We start from the raw sequence: 17,705 nt of genomic DNA, 5'->3' as shown, positions 1-17,705 counted from the left end.
ACACAGTTTTAGACATAGACTGGGGAGATGATGGTCACTTTACTGAAATAGTAAGGGGGCAAATACTACTCTTCATGTAGGTTTTTTACCAGAGGTTTGTCTTTCTCTTTTTATGGTTATTTTATTTTTTAGAGCAGGTTCAGGTTCACAGCCAATTTGAGAAGGTACAGGTATTTTTCCCATATGCCCCCTACCCCTACATGCAGAGCCTCCTCCACTACCAGCACCCCTCCTCCAGAGTGGCCTTCATGTCTACACTGACACACTGTCACCTGGAGTCCATAGCTTACACTGGGTTCCCTCTTGGTGGTGTACATCTTGTGGGTTTGGGTGGCCCTAGGTTTCTGACAGGTGAGTCTGAGGGAATCCTGGAAGGAATCACATAAAGATGTCCAGTAGGCAGAGATGAGGAGTGAGGTCAGGACAGGAAATTAAGAGATTCAGTTCCATATAAAACCCTGCCAGTGGGTAGCAAGGTTGAGGGGTGCTATGGCCTGAGCACTGAACTGGCTACACTCCCATCAAATATAGTCCGTGTAGTTGAATGAAAATAATGACCAAACCTGACAGAGGACTATGTTTTTCAGTGTTTGGCAGCAAATAATACAGGTAAGAATTGCGTATGAGCTGAGACTTGAAACAGTAATGTGAGCTGTGATAGCTGTGGAAATGCTCCGGAGTGTGTGATTTCATGATTATAACAAAAATTTGATTGTTTTACTTGGAACATAGGTAGACCAATAATTAAAAGTATGCATAAATGAACAAGCATAGGGCTGGACTTGATCTGTGCTATAGTTTGGAGACCCCCGATCTAACTAATTGAGAACATTGATCATACCTATCGCTAAATTCAGGCTGTCTTATCACAATCTGCCAACAACTGGAGCCTACGAAGTTTACCCTACTTGTGGGTTCACATTCAAGTAAGGGGAGTATAAAGCCCCTGCAGCATTAACGTGCAGTGAGGGCCCTGCCCCGCCAGGGCAGTCCCCTCTGCGGAGCGGGGCGCCCCCTTGTGAGCTCTGTGCCGACACAGCCTGCACTTGGCTCTGCAGAAGTCTCTGCAATAGGAAAGGGAAACAATCTTAGCTGCCAGAGCGCCGGGACTGTGTGATGAGACCACTACGTGCAGTGCGGGTTGAAAACTGCACAGCTCTGCACCTGGGCCACAGGAACCCTACTGACAAGTTTCGAGGGCCATCCGCTGACGGAGCAAAGCAGGAACGAGCTGCTCTCAAGCGCTGGCACCCTCTAGGCTGCTGTTCCATCTGCACGCCTTCTGACACCGTTTCCCTTTGGTTTTCAGGGGTGCTCTGGAAGCTTATGTTCAATCAGTAAGAAGCAGAGAAGGCAAAGAGTTTGCACCGGTTTATCCCATAATGGTTCAGCTGCTTCAGAAAGCTATGTCTGCTCTTCAGTAAGAATGTGAACTATTTCTTAATCTCCATTTTGTGCTAACCCATCCAGGGGTGGCAAATACATACTCTAAAAGATGGCTACCATCTACTGTTTCATGAATCTAAATGACTTTTCTGTATTTCCCTGTTGACCTCTTCTGTTTACCTCTTAAGTACTTCTACCTTAAGTACCATAAAATGTCAAAATAGATTCACCACCACCTTGAAACTCTGCAGAGCTTATTTTTCCAAAAAGATACCAAACTCTTCTCTCCCATTGGGTTTTTCTATGAAGCTATCTAAAACTTCTTTCCCATCACAGAGTCCCCACAGCTTAAGGGACGGGGTCAAGTTCTATAGCAAATACGCTGCTTCTCCCCAGCCAGCATCCTTTCTTGCTGGGTAAGGAGTTAACCCAGTAGCTTCCATTATTTGGCTGCACATTAGAATCACCGGTAGCTTTAAATAATCCTGATGCCCAATTTGTACTCCATATTAATAAGTATGGGGGTAGGAAGCAGGCATTACTATTTTTTTTTAATAAAATGTTTCCAATGTGCAAGTTTGGCAACCACTGGCATATCCCGAAGCATATCCGAAGTTCAATGTTGTTTAACCGCATCTTACTGCATCTTCACTAATAGAGCAAGGCTGTCTTCGTACTTTGTGTGTCACTTTATTAACAGCAGACTTTGGGGGCTGTTCTACTTTATAACAGAGATGCCAAGCTAAAAATTAGCTTTTACTCTGAAAGGAGTCTTATAAATAGTAATCTGGGTCCTTCTTTCTATTGCCCTTGCCTTGTCATTAACATTTTAAAGTTTAAAATCCCACAAGCCACTTGTAAAAATATTTTCCATTTCCTGAACCTATTATTTGGATGACTCATTCATAAAGTTCCATCAGGATAAATGAGAAGTCAGAGATAAACAATTTTTTTCATTTTATTTGAAATAATATACAAGAATATAGTGTGCAAAATTTAGGGGCAACATCATGAAGAAGTGTAATGAACTGAAATCAATTTTATAGCTGTGATTCCTAACCAGAAACACCACTTGGTGAGTAACACGAAAAGCCATGATTGTAGCTCAGAGCAGACGCAGCTCTGCTGCCGTTGTGTTTGCTCTCGTTGTAGACAGCTGGAGGAAAGTAAAGTGCAAGTGTGGCACCGCTTGAGTGCAAAGTCCGCCCCCACCATAGACACGATGACAAAAACGGTATTAAGATACGTGGCTGAGGAGATATAGGACACAGAGTGAAAAATACAATGGTGTCAACTGTTAACAGCACCATTACAGTGACTATATCCCAATGCTATTAACTAACTTTACCTTGGCCTGGGCTGGGTCTCCACTGAAGTCGAGGGTGGGCGCCGCCCAGTGTGTCCAACTCAGCTCGGGAGCCGTGGCAGGTGGCTCATAGGCTGGCACTGGCACCATCCACCGGCCCTGTGTCCTGGCAACCTCTTGGCACTGGCCAGACTAGGAGCCCCCATGTTTGGCACAGATGCTGAGCCATGTGGTGGCTGTTCAAGGAAGGCCAGCTCCCGGCTTCTGCTTCACCCCATTATGTGTACAATACAGATTAATAAGCAGTAAGGAGCCAATGTATAAACAGCAGTTACATATTTTTAAATTCCCCTTTTGTACAATTTAAAATAAAACATGTATACACTTCTCCTCTCTTTTCTACTGTACTTTAGCACCACAGGATATCAATTTTCAAGCCTATATTACCTGATAGACATATATGAAGTTTGGAAGAAAAATAAGGCAATTTGGTTTACAATGTTGATAGTTTTAGCTTACTTAATGCTCTAATGGAGAAAGCAAATCCTCACTCATTATTAAATCATTTCAAGACTCAATGCTATCGGTATCTTATGGTCACACGGATTCAGGACAAATGGTGAGACCTTCATCTTAAATCTTTCCATCAACAGTCAAGCATCCGGTTTAATGTTGCTGTGAGCCCTGTGGAGATAAAATTAAAACTCAGTGAATGCTTACAAATCAATACATAATTTTACAAATGAAAGCTAAGATGGGTAATGTATTAGTAACAATACTACTAAAAAAGATTGCTTTCTCAAAAGTGGTACATTTTTTAAAGTTGGCTAATACCCAGTGGTCCAAGCAACCAGAAAATTTAGGAAAATGAGATGAGAGAGATGGACTAGGATGAGCAGAAATGAAAGGGGATCCAGGCAAAGTTCTACCACATGGAATCCTAAGGTAATAACTTAAAAAAACCCAGTCCAGTCATATTCTTATATTGGAATCTGACTACTTTTTATAAAGAAATTCTTAAGTGGATGTGAACGACGTGTTACTATAACAGAAACGGACAAATACACGGGGTGAATTAGAACATCCTTGGCCAGCACTCCTGCTGCAAAATACTGTCGTCCCTTTTAGTGAAATTTCAAATTAAGCTCATTCTATCATGTGAAGTTTTCTTGTAATTAATCAAAAACACAACTTAAAAAAATGCCAGTCTAGTAATGGAGAAGTTCTAAGAATCAAGTCTGTCCAATACAGCATTATTATGGTGCGAACTTGTTTACTAGCCTTCCCAATTTTCTATTTCTTCTCCATCCTGAGATTTTTTAACCTAGAAATTCTGGGCAAATGTCAGAAGTCCCCGTGAAAGTTGGTTAACTTATCTCTACCTCCACCGTCCTTACCCATCACCAACTAAGAAAAGCTGTTGAGACATACCACCCCAAATTAGAAAATTTTTCTGCTGTGTGATATTAATGAGTTAATAATCCTTATCTTTTAACCCAACTAGAAATACATTCCAAATCTTTCCACTTCAGCATCTCCACCAAACATTTCTACTTTCCATGCTAAAGTAAATGGCACTAATGATGAAAGGAAGCCTACCTTACATGATGATGGACAACATTATGAGGCTTTGAAAGGTAAAAAGGCTGAGAAACAGCTTCAACACCCTTTTAAAGGTTCTAACAAATGCTCTAATATGATAGTAGAGTTTTGGAGTTAAGTCAAGATCACTTTAAGGAACTACTTTTTGAAACATACTGAATTGGTTCTTTTCCTTTTCCAACAGTCAGGATTTAAACGTTTTTGTTCTTCAGCCAAAGCCTTTGCTTCTAATGTATACATCCTCCTCTCCTCATTCTTCATTTTCTTCCACCTGTCACCAAGGATCACACTTATGGCTCTATAAAAGAAACATTTACACAATGCTGAAGGCAAGAATTTTTCAAAAACTCATGTCAAGTGCTCCTACTTCAGGAAGAAACACAAAGTTGAAAAACAAAAATCTTGTCCAACACAGAGAATAGGAAAAGTCAAGACTATAGTAGTCATTTCCAGTAAAATCCTAAGTCATATGGTCCATTCATCATTATCTTGGCAATTAAAGCCTCCTGGAGTAGGACCAATATTTCAAATTGTCAGAGAATATCTAAAACGGCTAAAAACTGGGTATCTTACACAGCTTTGATTTGAAGAAGAAAAAAAGTATTCAGAGAAACAGTTTAAATTATCATTGGGTTCATCAGTTTTTCAAAACTGTTTGAGATATTAAGGCAGAATATCAGCTGCATGGAGTATTCACCTTGTATTAAAAGCTCTTCTTTTTCTTTGTGCCCATAACCCATCAAGTAGTCTTTTTTCTTTCACGCAACCATAAAGAAAATAGAATGGCATTAACTATGTACTTACTGCTTATCTCCTAAAGACACCACCACATAAGCCTTAGGCATCATCTGTACTTTAAAATGGATAAATTCAAGGAGGACAATTCAGACTGGTAAGACATCAGGATTGAAATCTGAAGCTGTTTCCTATTTACGAATCGAAGGGCTTCGCTGGTAGCTCAAATGGTAACGGATCTGCCTGCAATGCAGGAGACCCAGGTCCAGTCTCTGGGTGGGGAAGAACCCCTGGAGAAGGGAATGGCAGCCCACTCCAGTATTCTCGCCCGGAGACTCTCATGGACAGAGGAGTCTCGTAAATGGGGTCGCGAAGAGTGGGACACAACTGAGCGACTAATACTTTAATTTCATTTACTAATCTGCTCCCAAACCTACTAAAATAGTCACATCCAGAACAAGCAGACATAACTGTTTTCCTTCTGTGAAGAGCTTAACCCTTAGTTAACTCTCAATTTCATGACACTCAACATGAAAAAGTCTGCAATGACTGTGTGCAGTACATACAGAAGATTTCACAATGGCTGATATGGAGGCTAAAAAACTGGCCTCTAAGCTTTAGAAAAACAGTCACCACAGATGCTCTACTCCTTGAAATTTAAAATGTTATAAATGTATGTTATTTTTTAATATAATAAGCTGATGCAATTAATCACTGCATCTTTGATTAAAATAAAAACCAGTTTTTATAGTCTCTGGGTTAAAGGTACCATATAATGGTTGATACATGTATTTGATTACAAAGCATTCACATATGTATCAATTCCCAACACAGATACATTTGGTAAAAGAAGCTTCTCTTTTTGATAAAAATAAAAATATTGGGGATGGGCAAAATGGGTGAAGCTGGTGAACAGGTACAAACTTCCAGATATAAAGTAAGTGATCGGCTGTAATGTACAGAAGGGTGAGCACAGTGAGTAATAAATACTGCGGTGTATTTGAAAACTGCTAAGAAAGCTGATCTTAAAAGATCTCATCACAAGAAAAAAAATCCCTAATCATGGTGATGTATATTAATTAGACTTATTGTTGAAGTATGAAGTCACTCAGTCATGTCCGACTCTTTGTGACCCCATGGACTGTAGCCTACCAGGCTCCTCAGTCCGTGGAATCTTCCAGGCACGAGTACTGGAATGGGTTGCCATTTCCTTCTCCAAGGCTTACTGTTGCTATCATTATATACAAATAGCAAAGCATTATGCTATACACCTGAAACTCAGTATGTAATATGTCAGTAGCATCTCAAATATACGTATATAAAAAGAGATGAGTCATTCAAACCTGATTCAAAGCTGAATTATTCTATGTGCATAATCATTTGACTTTTCTCATAATACTAATATGGGTAAGGGAACTAGGAAGAATGGGAAAGATAATTCGTGGAGAACTTGGTTTGAGGAAGTGAATAGTAGAGGATTCCAAGATGAGGTAAGGGTACGAGCAAACAGCAGGAAGGACTAGCATTAACTTTTATTCCTGAGCTCGACTGAGGACGCCTCTACGTTCAGTCTTTTGGCAAATCTGGCACTCATTAGAAACTGCCAACGCCTGCACATCCACTGTACAGTACCTCCTTGAGGTCTGACAAAAGAAGGTGCTAGTCTTTCCTATAAAAGTGGAACAGCTGTTAAAACTTAAGTCCTCTAACAGGCAAGTGACATTTAATATTATTTTAGATGGCAGACCTTTACCTCTTAGGTAACCTAATTATCTGTCTTAACTTTTACTTTAAAGCCAACCTGGACAACAGAATTCAATAATGAAAGCTACTGAAGAATAAGTTGATTTAATTATCGCAGTTCCTGTGAACCCCACAGAAGTATTATTCAAATTATCACAGTCAGAATCATCACTATTTTTACCTGTTATCTTTCCCTGGATACATCTGAGTATATTCAACTCTGTATTTTTTGGCAAAAAGCATGAAGGCATTCATTGGTCTTTTGCACTTGTTAGGAGAAGTGGCACTCACAGTCCCTGAGCTGTGGGTTTTGACAGCTTTAGCATACAAAGAACTGGAAGAGAGCTGTGATGATCCCGGTGAGCCACAGTTTTTACTGAATCCAGATCTTTCAAAGTCTTGACCTCCAGGTCCTCCACAAGACAAAGACGCACGACGCTGACGAGCCATACTACTTAGCACGTAAACGGCAGAAGAATCCATAGGCGTGAAGTCATAGCTATAAATAAATAAGTTTAATTCAGTACAATTATCTGATTTGTAAAAACAGGATTAAAAAAGAAGTATCCTTAAGATCTGATTGGAAACTTCTGTGTATTTTACCTTAAATACTACCAACACTACTTTAACAACTTCACCTTTGACAGTTGGTTGTAACATGAAAGCTTATGTGTGCATTTACTAAAATTAGTTTTTTTAATCTTGAGAATACAAAGTTTTCTTTTTTAAAGTACTTCACCCCTCCCCACCCCAAAGGAATTTCTAATAATCCACATTAAGACCCCATACAACTCACTTATTCCTACTTTAGATTTATTTTTGGACAAATCTGATAAACTGTTTTGTTGAGCTACAGAAACCTGAAACTAAAAACATTTAAACAGTAGCAGGCATACATACCAGACCTAAGGACTAACTGCTACAGAAGGTAAGATGTTGGCTAAAGACAGGGAGAATTGGTTAAATGTAGCTGAAGGAACTTAAAATGCACAGTAGCCCGATCATTTGTTTAGGTACAAGCAGTCATACATGCATACATCTCCCCTAAAGGCGATCCACATAACACAGCCTAAAATTTAAACACCCACACTTGTCAGAAAGACTATATTTCGTCTGCTATATTCAGTTTATACAGGTATCAAAATAAGTTCTCTATATTATCTTACTTTCTCAATTATCTTGCTTGTTGATTATTATCCTCTCTATATGAAGAAACAGGCTAAAAAAGGTAAAGTATCATTCACCCACAGCCTCACAGCTATTAGCTCTCAATCCTCATGTTTGTCCATCTCCAAAGCCCCAGGTTGCCTCAGCAATATCATAATACTCTGTACCATTGTTGGCAAACCTCAAGGTGAATAATCATCAGACTTACTGAAAACACTGTCTGAAAATTAGAGATAATGAGGACCACAGCCTAAAGATAACCTATTAAAAGAGCTCTCTTGTTCCAACTGTGTAAATTTTTTTAACTTTCCGCTTACATTTTTAATCTTAGCAGAAAATCTTTTACTCTAAACCCAACTCTCTCTCCGCCTGAAAACATAAATTCTAGCAATACATCAACAGTTTGATATGAGCTACAGGAATAGTATCTGCCTACAGGTAAACAATATGAGATTACAGATGATTCTAGACACATACGGAGAGCTACATGAGTGGGGTCCACACCATTCACTGCACACAATAAAAATGACTTTTACCAATTATCACAACATCTGTTTTAAAAGGTATCACAACAAGCAACAAAGGTTTACTGTATAGCGCAGGGAACTAGTCAGTATCTTGTAATAACCTATAATGGAAAATAATCTCAAAAATAAGTGTATAACTCGATCACTTTGCTGGGTACCTGAAACATTATAAATCAACTCCACCTCAATAAAATATATTAAGGAAATAAAAGGTATTACATGAAATAAGTGTACTTGAAGAAGTATGACTCCAAAACCATCCAGTAAATGCTTAGCAATCAGTATTAAGCCAGAGAAATAATTTTTGCTACCTCAATCCCCTCCCATATGTAATTTAAAAAAACAGCAAACCTAACTACTGTAAATGAACCTGACACAAAATTATTAATCTCTACTGTGCTTGTGTGCTAAGCTGCTTCAGTCATGTTCGATTCTTAGGGATGCCATGGACTGTAGCTCACCATCCTCCAGGCAAGAATACTGGAGTGGGTTGCCATGCCCTCCCTTCAGGGCAATCTTCCCATCCCAGGTATCAAATCCCTAACTGAAGGAAAATATTTAATTACAATTTGAAATACCAAGAGATTTAAAAATAGGGTAAGCTAACTGACTACTGAAATTTGAAAATACCACCATCTAGTGGTACAACCAACCATCCATTTCCACTATGGGTAAAATCTGTAGTTTGAAATATTCAATCACAGAATTCAGATTTTGCCATGACCACAGCATTACAATATCACATAAAATCAATCTTTAAAAAGTTTAATTTTTTTGCTATATTGAACATTCACTGCCTTCACAATCTGCAGTTCCTAAAATATGCTTTTATTTCACACCTCACTTTTTCTACATACCATTCCTCAAGCTTACAACACCCCCTTTCCCACCATCATTGTCTATCACTCTTAAAGAAAAACTCTACAATATTGTAGTGTATATTAAGCAAATCACAAAAATTAACTCACTTAACCCTTCTACCGCTTGTTTTTTCTTTTTTCAAAGACCCACAGAAAAATTGAAAAATTAGCTTATCCCAATTTCCACAGCAAATTATCACAAAGCCAGGACCTGAATCCTGGCAGTCAGCTCCAGAACCAAGGTGCTACTGGACTACACTGCCTCTCAACCAGCACATCACACCCCATACACATGGACTCACTCATCACTTCTTTCTTTAGACTGGAAGCAGAGAGGCAAGCTTATGTTTTAACTGATTTTAAAATCCCCAATTCCAGCACATTCTAGGTGCTCAAAATGTCTGATGACTGACCAAGAGGGTAAAAGAAACAAATCTGGAGAACGTAGAAACTGGGTTCAAAGCCCATCTCTGCCACTTACCAATAATACAGCCTTGGGCAGGTAATCCTGTAGCCTGTTTACTCATCTCTAAAATGAAGAGAATACATGCTATGCAATGTGGCATAGCTGGAAGAACAGACTATGTAAGACAGGCAAGCTCACAGGTACTCAAGTGAAGGACCAATTTTTATGGACAAAGTAGCCTAGATTGGTAAAGTTACTATCCCTAAACCTGCCCAGGGATGCCTAGAAGATTGGCCTCAATGCCCAATTGTCTCAAATGGGCTTCTTCAAATCAGATTCTCACTTGGAAGCTTCCTTTCTACAGTACAGCCACAAACTGTGTTTAAGAGCTCATCAGTTTATTGCCGACTTCTGGTCCTCTGCAAGCTGACGTCGCCTCACATGCCCTTCTCCAGCAAGCATGACCCCAAAGCACCTATCGTGTTGCCAGCAATGTCTAGCTGGGTACTATAAATTCTAGTCTTCACAACAAGGAGTACAGTTAGGTGGTGTTATTACATCCATTTTACAGCTAAAGCACTGAGGCTTGCATCTGCATAAGAGAGTTAAGTCGAATCTAAAATACAACACATGGAATTCCTTGGCGATCCAGCACTTAGGACTCTGTGATTTCACTGCCTAAAGCCTGGGTGGGCACTAAGATCCTGCAAGCCAGATGGCATGGCCAAAACAGAACAGACTTGCCAAGGGGGAGGAAGGGTGTGGGAGGGAAGGACTGGGAATTAGGAAATGCAAAAATTATTATATACAGAATGGATAAACAGCAAGGTCCTACTGTACAGCACAGGGAACTATACTCAATACACTGTGATAAGCCATGTGTAAAAGAATATATGTATATATAATAAAACTTAAAAAAACAAATAAATAGGATATTTCTAATATTACTGAAGTTCTACATTGGCCACACCCAGAGATAACCACTCCTGAAATGTTTATCATTCCCCCTTCCAGTAATTTTATTATAAAATAAATTCATAAATGATAAAACTATAACAACACTGTTAAAACGGCAACTATATTAACATGTTATATTACTTAGAATGTTTAATTGTGCAGAATAAAGAACATCACAGGCTTGCTGTCCTTTCAAATGGTTACTTACAGGCTGGCAATGACTAGCATTTGGAATTAGGATTTCAAGAGGGTTCCCCTCATTCCCACAACTGGTAAAGTGGCTCAATGTTCCTAAACTGTGGTTACTGAAAATACTGTTTACCCTACACACCTGCTTTCGCTCAGGAAGCTTTTGGTACATGCCAGGCAGAGAGCCTGTGCACCCAGCTCCCAATAAAACCTCTAGTGTTGCATGTCTAATAAGCGTCCTGGCAGATGACAATTCCTATGTGTTGTCACAACTCCCTGCTAAGGGAAATAAGCCTGTCCTGTGTGACTCCACAGGGAGAGGACTCCTGGAAATCGGGCTTCACAAGACTTAAGCCCACGCCTTTTCTTTTCACAATTTTGCTTCATATCCCCCTTCACTGTAAGAAATCATAGCTATACATGTGACTCAGTACTGAATCCTGTGAGTCCTCCCAGTAAGACACCGAACCTGGGGGTTAACTTGAGGATCCCTAACTGTATAATGTATATTTTACATACAACGTGTGTTAGTCACTTAGTCGTGTCCAACTCTTTGTGACCCCATGGATAGTAGCCAGCCAGCCTCCTATCCATGAGATTTTCCAGGCAAGAATACTGGAGTGGATTGTCATCTCCTTCTCCAGGGGATCTTCCTGACCCAGGGACTGAACCTGGGTCTCCTACATTGCTGGCAGATTCTTTACCATCTGAGTCATAGAAAGAATATATAAATTTTTACTTAACATTTCTAAAGTTGATTCATGTTTAAAAATGTATGTCTAAGGTGGCACTAGTGATAAAGAATCTGGTTCAATCCCTGTGTCGGGAAGATCCCTGGAGAAGGGAATGGCAACCCATGCCAGTATTCTTGCCTGGGAAATCCAAGGAGAGGAGCCTGACAGGCTACAGTCCATGGGGTTGCAAAAGAATCAGACACGAATGAGCACACACAAGATTCAGTTCTTTTCCACTGACAAGAAGAATTCCACTGCATGAGTGTATCGCATCCGGTTTCCAGTGAATCAGTACTGACACTGTGGCCATGCTCTCGCTGTCATGGGCTTCACAGAGCTCCTAGTGCACACCTACAAGCACTCACTCCCTCTGGTGTACATGCAGAGGAATGCAACTGCTGACATTCGGGGGTGACAATAAAGCCAAATTATCTTCCGAAATGTTTGTGTCAGTTTACACTCTCACCAAAACATTAGAGGCATCATGAATCTACATCCTAAGAATACTGAGTATCGGACCTTAACATTGTCTTATTTTTCAAAGATGACTGTATATGAAAGAATCAAACAGCATTTAGATTCCAATCGTAGGGACGTTTAATGAGCATACAGCCTGGGTCAGGCCCTGTGCTGGTTACCTTTTTTTCCTTTTTAACAGTCTCACTTATGCTTTCAAAATAAAAACATATTAACCTTATATTAAACTGAATGAAATAAAATTGTCAGCCCAGCAAAACTCCTCAGAATTCTCTACTTAAATGCTTATGAATTTGTTAATTATCACAAAGAAACAATGGGTCTTAAAATCCTAGATATTATATTCAGACTTTCTCTGCATTCCTTCTGGGAGAAGGGTGACCCAACTGCCCCCATCTTCCCAAGACTGAGGGGTTTCCAGGGATGCAGGACTTTCAGTGCTAAAACCAGAAAAGTTCCGCAAAAATTCAGTTGGTCAACCTCCTTGAGTGTCAGCACACATGGGTTCTTATCCTGTTCTACAACTTGTTAAACAAGGTGATCTCAGGAAAAAATCGCTTTATTCAAGTCTTTCCAAATATTAACTTTTTTGCTATTCTCACAATTGTTAATCCATACAACTAAAGACCTTGGTCACACTGAGTTAATGAGTTAACTAAAGGAAAAAGGATACAATTAAAAGATTAATGAACTGGTTCAAAACAACTGGCCAGATTTAACAAATTTTTTTAAACTATCAAAGCTGATCTATTTCAGTAGGATCTTGTTGTTTATCTATTATATGTATACAATTTGTATCTGCTAATCCCAAACTAATTTATCCCTCCCCATCCCCCTCAGGTAACTTTTTCAGGTAAGTTTGTCTATCTGTTTTGTAATAAGTTCATTTGTATCTTTTTTTAAAGATTCCACAAATAAGTGATATGGTATTTGTCTTACTTATTTCACTTACTTCACTTAGTATAATCATCATTGCATCCATCCATGTTGCTCCAAATGGCATTATTTCATCCTTTGTAAAACTTCTCTAGAATTACTATTTTAATTACCAAGTATTTTTTCATTTATTCTTATACTGTTGACCCTTAAAACAATATGGGTTTCAACTACATGGGTCCACTTAAACATGGATTTATTTTTTTCAATAGTAAACATTACTCAGTCCATGGTTGGTTGAATTGGCCTACACGAAAAGCTGGCTGTAAGTTATCTGTGGATTTTCAACTGTGTGGGGTCACTGTCCCTAACACTTGCGCTGTTCAAGGGTTGACAGTACATACTTCTTCTAAGTAGTCCTTTAATTCTCACAGGTTTAACCTCCTAAACAGCAATCATTAGGGAGATTAAGAGTTAACTTTAACAGAGGGAAAAAAAGAATTATTTACTATTACCTTTTAAATGTATCAAAAACACCTGAATCATCAAAATTAATGGCATCGGGGTGTCCAGGAGGTAGACATACATCACCAATATGAATTTCACAACATGGAATGCCATGCTGTACCACAGTCAAGCTTGGATAAAATGATGACCAACCTAAAGTTAAATCAAACAATCATTACATAAAGGATAGAGACTGAAAGAAGGCACCCAAATTATTTCTTAGACATGTCACCTCAGAGTGTTAAAAACAAAACGTTACTATTTCAGAGATTTATAACACAAGTCATGTATCTTTGCCACAAAATAATCCAAGTATTTTATTTAAGCAATGCAAAAAGCCCTCCGAAACTAATTTAATTCAGCATTTTACTAATGTATCAGTTCTATCAATCAGTACTCCATCTACCTATAAGATAGTAAGTGATAAATGATGATGACTGAGACCATGAAATAGTCTCTGAATCATTACATTTGATACTGTGTTAATATGACTCAGGTATAAAGCATAGTTGGCCTAAACCAAATTTCAATTACCAGAATATTTCATTCCCCAAATTATATCAAGACAATAAGAGAGCTTATTATGGTATACCCTACATGAATCTACAATTTCATACCCACAGGAAGTAGAGCTCCACCTGATTACTGCTAAGAGATTTAAACATCAGTAGGTATTATAAGGCATTTCCTATGGTAGTTTTAGTGTGAAAGAAGATTTCCCTTCAAAAGTTTTTTCTTAATCAGCAAAAATCACGCCATAAGACATAACTACAAGTTTAAGAAGCTTTCTTTAAAAGTTATGACAAATTCAAATTGAAGCCCTACCTTTATTTTTAACATAGAAAGGGTGGTCCAGTTTACACTCTACAGTAAGTAAACCATCTTCCACTGTACCAGGATCAAAAGTCAACTTCAGTACAGACTCACCAAATGATACACTTTCTTCATGTGATAACAACTTTAGACCATCAGAACCATAGCCCTGGAAATACATGCATAGAGCAAATAAATTGGCAATGTTCAGTTCAACATGGAGTGATGTTTCTATTGTGTGTAAGATTTTGTAGAAAAGGTAAAAATAAGATGGGATTCTTGCCACTGAGGAGCTATCAACCCAGTAGTGAAGAAAGGCAAATATATAAATTACTACAATATAAAACAGACTGGAATCAGTACTTCAATGTAAAAATAAATAGTGCTATATGGAGTTTAAAGGGAGATATTAACTCCAGGAGATTAGGAGGGCTTTCAATTCCCATGTGAAATGGAATCTAGAAGCACTCTCCTTATACCAGGAATAGTTTTAACTAGCAACTTCTTTGGAGAATGCTGAGTATTTGCTAAATTACAAGATGAATTCAGAGTTGGGGCAAATAAGGCTGCGAAGAAGGGCCCAGTTAGTAAGTAAGTAAGTAAAGGGATCTTAAAGACTGGCAAAGTGCTCAAGCTTTCCTTTGAGAAGGATCTGGGAAGTCAATGAAAGTATTATTGTTAATGACTCAATTTTATGATGATGACAAAGACTACAGATAAAAGCTATCTCTAGTATTCAATTTATTTGAAGATTCAACAGGAGAAACCCACTACAGTCTTGAATCTGACAACTGCAATGGTGGTAGAACTGGGCTGAATAAATTCAACCAGTATTTACTGAGTGCTCAGTAGATGCTAGGTGCTAGGCTCTGAAAACACGTGATCCCTACCCTTAAATTCACAGAAAGACAAAGACAGACATGCCAATGGCTAGCTGTAATATCCAATCAAAGTTAACTAATAAAAGAAAATAATAAACATAAAAAGTCTTGAAGGAAATAGAATGGATCAACTGAATATGAAGGGAGGAAAGGAAATAGTCATCTTCATGTTTTGAATGAAGAAAACAAGATAGATTTTGAATCTGGCAGTTAAGAAAAGATAATACTACTCCTAAAAGAAAGGAGGAAAACAGCCTGGAGGGGAAGATAAAGGCAGTCCAGTGTTGGTTATACTAATAACTAGATTAAAGAATCTTCTGATTCTTCGCTCTGTAAGAACTTAAAATCAATCCAATTCCATCTTATAAGACAGGAAGCCAACACCCAGTGGGGCAGACAAACTGCCCAAGGCCAGTCACGAAAATGTTAATAGCTGCTGGTAGAGCAAAAAAGAAGAGCACAGCTCTCCTGACTCCAAGACCAGAGCAGTTTCCACGGGCCACAAGGAATTGCTTTGAACATTATCATCAGCGAGGAAGTGTAAATAGAGTGAGGAGGGGTAGAACCTTATCTAACATTCAACATCATGGGCAGACGAGTCAACAGTAAAAAAAAACCCAAGACATCAGAAAGAAAATCAGGACAGTACCATGCTACACAAATCAAAAGAAGACAATCCACTGTGCAGAATGCTGCAGAAATGACAAACAAACCAAGCAGATTTCTAAATCAGAATGAAACCAGTAACCTTTGACACAATTTTAGTAGAGCTACAGAGCCCAAGGAAAGACTACAGTGAACTTTACAATACAGTGCTTACAGCCGAAGGAAAACTGAAGGCATCAAGACTATCTTTCTCAAGGACTTAACAGATAGCACGGTCAAAACAGGAATTTTTAAACAAGTACACTTCGCAGGCCCATTTTCTCTGCCCAAAGTGGAGATGGAGAAAGTGAAGATTTCAAAGATAGTTTCATCAGTATTTATCCACTGCTGCCCATTACTGCCTTTGCTTACCAACTCAGAAAATACCAGCATTTTATTGGGTCATTTTAAAAGTAACTCAACTCTCTATCCACGGGGGAATTAACCACTTTGTAGATTACCTAAGATAAGGCTTTGGTTTATTTATTCATTTTATGTTTAATGCCAGTTTAGTTTTCCCTAAAATGCAATGTGTAAAAAGTGCTAAGAAATACTTTTTTCCCATCTAAGAAAGCTTCATTATCAAGACAGGATCTCAAGTCACTGTTGTTCACACCAAGAGGATTCACAAAAGCTCCTCCCAAAACGTAGGATGCCATGTAACATAAAGCAAGTGGAGGATACATCTGTAGATTAATAAAACACCTGTGCTCCCTTTGAAAGACTTGGAAAAGTTTAAAGAATTTTAAATCAACCTTGTGAGTGCCCATCTGGAGGTCTTCCTCATTATCACAGCCTTCGGTTCTAGCAAAGTCTTCCACATTCTGCCATTCCTTATTGCTTCCCTTATGAAAGCACAGTCGTGTGCCTAAAGTTGAAATAAAAAACAAATATTAGATATGTGATCAGTGTGTTTGCTACACTAGTAAACTAAAAATTCAAGCCTTTTTTTAACCTTTCAAAAAACAGTGCCAAGCAGTTGAAGGCCAGGAATTGCACCACCCCAAGTCATCATCATCTGAAAGGGAGGACATGCAGAAAATGCCAGATTCCGACTCACTGTTTGCCTGTGGAAAAAAGCATTATAAACTTTTTAGTTTTTATTTTCAATGTATTTTGTTAATATGTGTCTTCAGACTTTATTAGTAGGTAACTTACTAATTTTAAACTGTGGGAGAAAAAACTGCCTTCTGATGTTTTGGGAAGTTTAGTTAAATGCATTTTCTTATTGGTAATTCTGAATTTTTCTAACAGTTATTAGAGCTATACATATAAAATCAAACTCAGATCACTAGCAGAAAAACAAGACAGACTATTTTCCATCTGTGTGTACTTCAGAAGACACTCTTAGTGAGGGACAAGTTAATGTTTTTCAGCTGCTGTGCAAACGTCATAAAAGTTTAATTTCATGAATGAACTTACCCTTTCATGTCTGACTGGTGTTTGCTCCTTCCAGTGATGAGGGAAGGCCGGCTCACCCTTAGAAGAGGCCACCGGTGGAGGGCGCGCGTAGGAATGTAAACTTTTGCTAGTAGCTATGATGTGTACAGGAGATGATCTAAAATAAATCAGCCACATTAGTTACAAAGCAAAGGTCCTTAAACTAGGGCTTTCCTTTTGATGAAAAGAACTTCACATTCACCATACAGTGTTATTACATGTAAGACACCTATGGGAAACACTGGTGAAGATAACAAAAATTTCATCTGTAGTGTGTTGTTGTGTAACTTCTTTCCCTCTTCACACATTTTAAACACTTTTTTTCAGATGAGATAATATACTTCAAATTCCAAATTACTGTTTCCTTCATTTATTCACTCATTTTTGTGTCACTAGTGAAAGTGAAAGTGAAGTCGCTCAGTCGTGTCTGACTCTGCCACCCGTGGACTGTAGC

General features: G+C 38.6%; 2 protein-coding genes across 3 annotated transcripts in view; one reads left to right on the top strand and one right to left on the bottom strand.

The window, feature by feature from the left end:
- The window catches only part of COG5 (component of oligomeric golgi complex 5), a 279,231-nt gene extending 276,152 nt beyond the window's left edge, over positions 1–3,079 (top strand). Inside the window, exon 22 of the mRNA XM_069587900.1 lies at positions 1,310–3,079. Coding sequence (XP_069444001.1) covers positions 1,310–1,424 — 115 coding nt within the window. The 3' untranslated portion in view covers positions 1,425–3,079. The remainder of the gene's footprint in view (positions 1–1,309) is intronic.
- HBP1 (HMG-box transcription factor 1) overlaps positions 2,329–17,705 on the bottom strand; it is a 30,759-nt gene continuing 15,382 nt past the window's right edge. For both annotated transcript variants that reach the window (XM_069587906.1, XM_069587904.1), the window contains exons 4-11: positions 17,234–17,369; positions 16,767–16,878; positions 16,567–16,679; positions 14,298–14,454; positions 13,481–13,625; positions 6,954–7,271; positions 4,451–4,592; positions 2,329–3,376 (exon numbers count right to left, since the gene is read on the bottom strand). In XM_069587906.1, the coding sequence (XP_069444007.1) occupies positions 3,359–3,376; positions 4,451–4,592; positions 6,954–7,271; positions 13,481–13,625; positions 14,298–14,454; positions 16,567–16,679; positions 16,767–16,878; positions 17,234–17,369 (1,141 nt within the window). In that variant the 3' untranslated portion in view covers positions 2,329–3,358. The remainder of the gene's footprint in view (positions 3,377–4,450; positions 4,593–6,953; positions 7,272–13,480; positions 13,626–14,297; positions 14,455–16,566; positions 16,680–16,766; positions 16,879–17,233; positions 17,370–17,705) is intronic.

The sequence above is a fragment of the Ovis canadensis genome, chromosome 4 (assembly GCF_042477335.2).
Source record: "Ovis canadensis isolate MfBH-ARS-UI-01 breed Bighorn chromosome 4, ARS-UI_OviCan_v2, whole genome shotgun sequence".
In the NCBI taxonomy this organism is placed as follows: Eukaryota; Metazoa; Chordata; class Mammalia; order Artiodactyla; family Bovidae; genus Ovis; species Ovis canadensis.
This window is presented reverse-complemented; position numbering and strand designations above follow the sequence as displayed.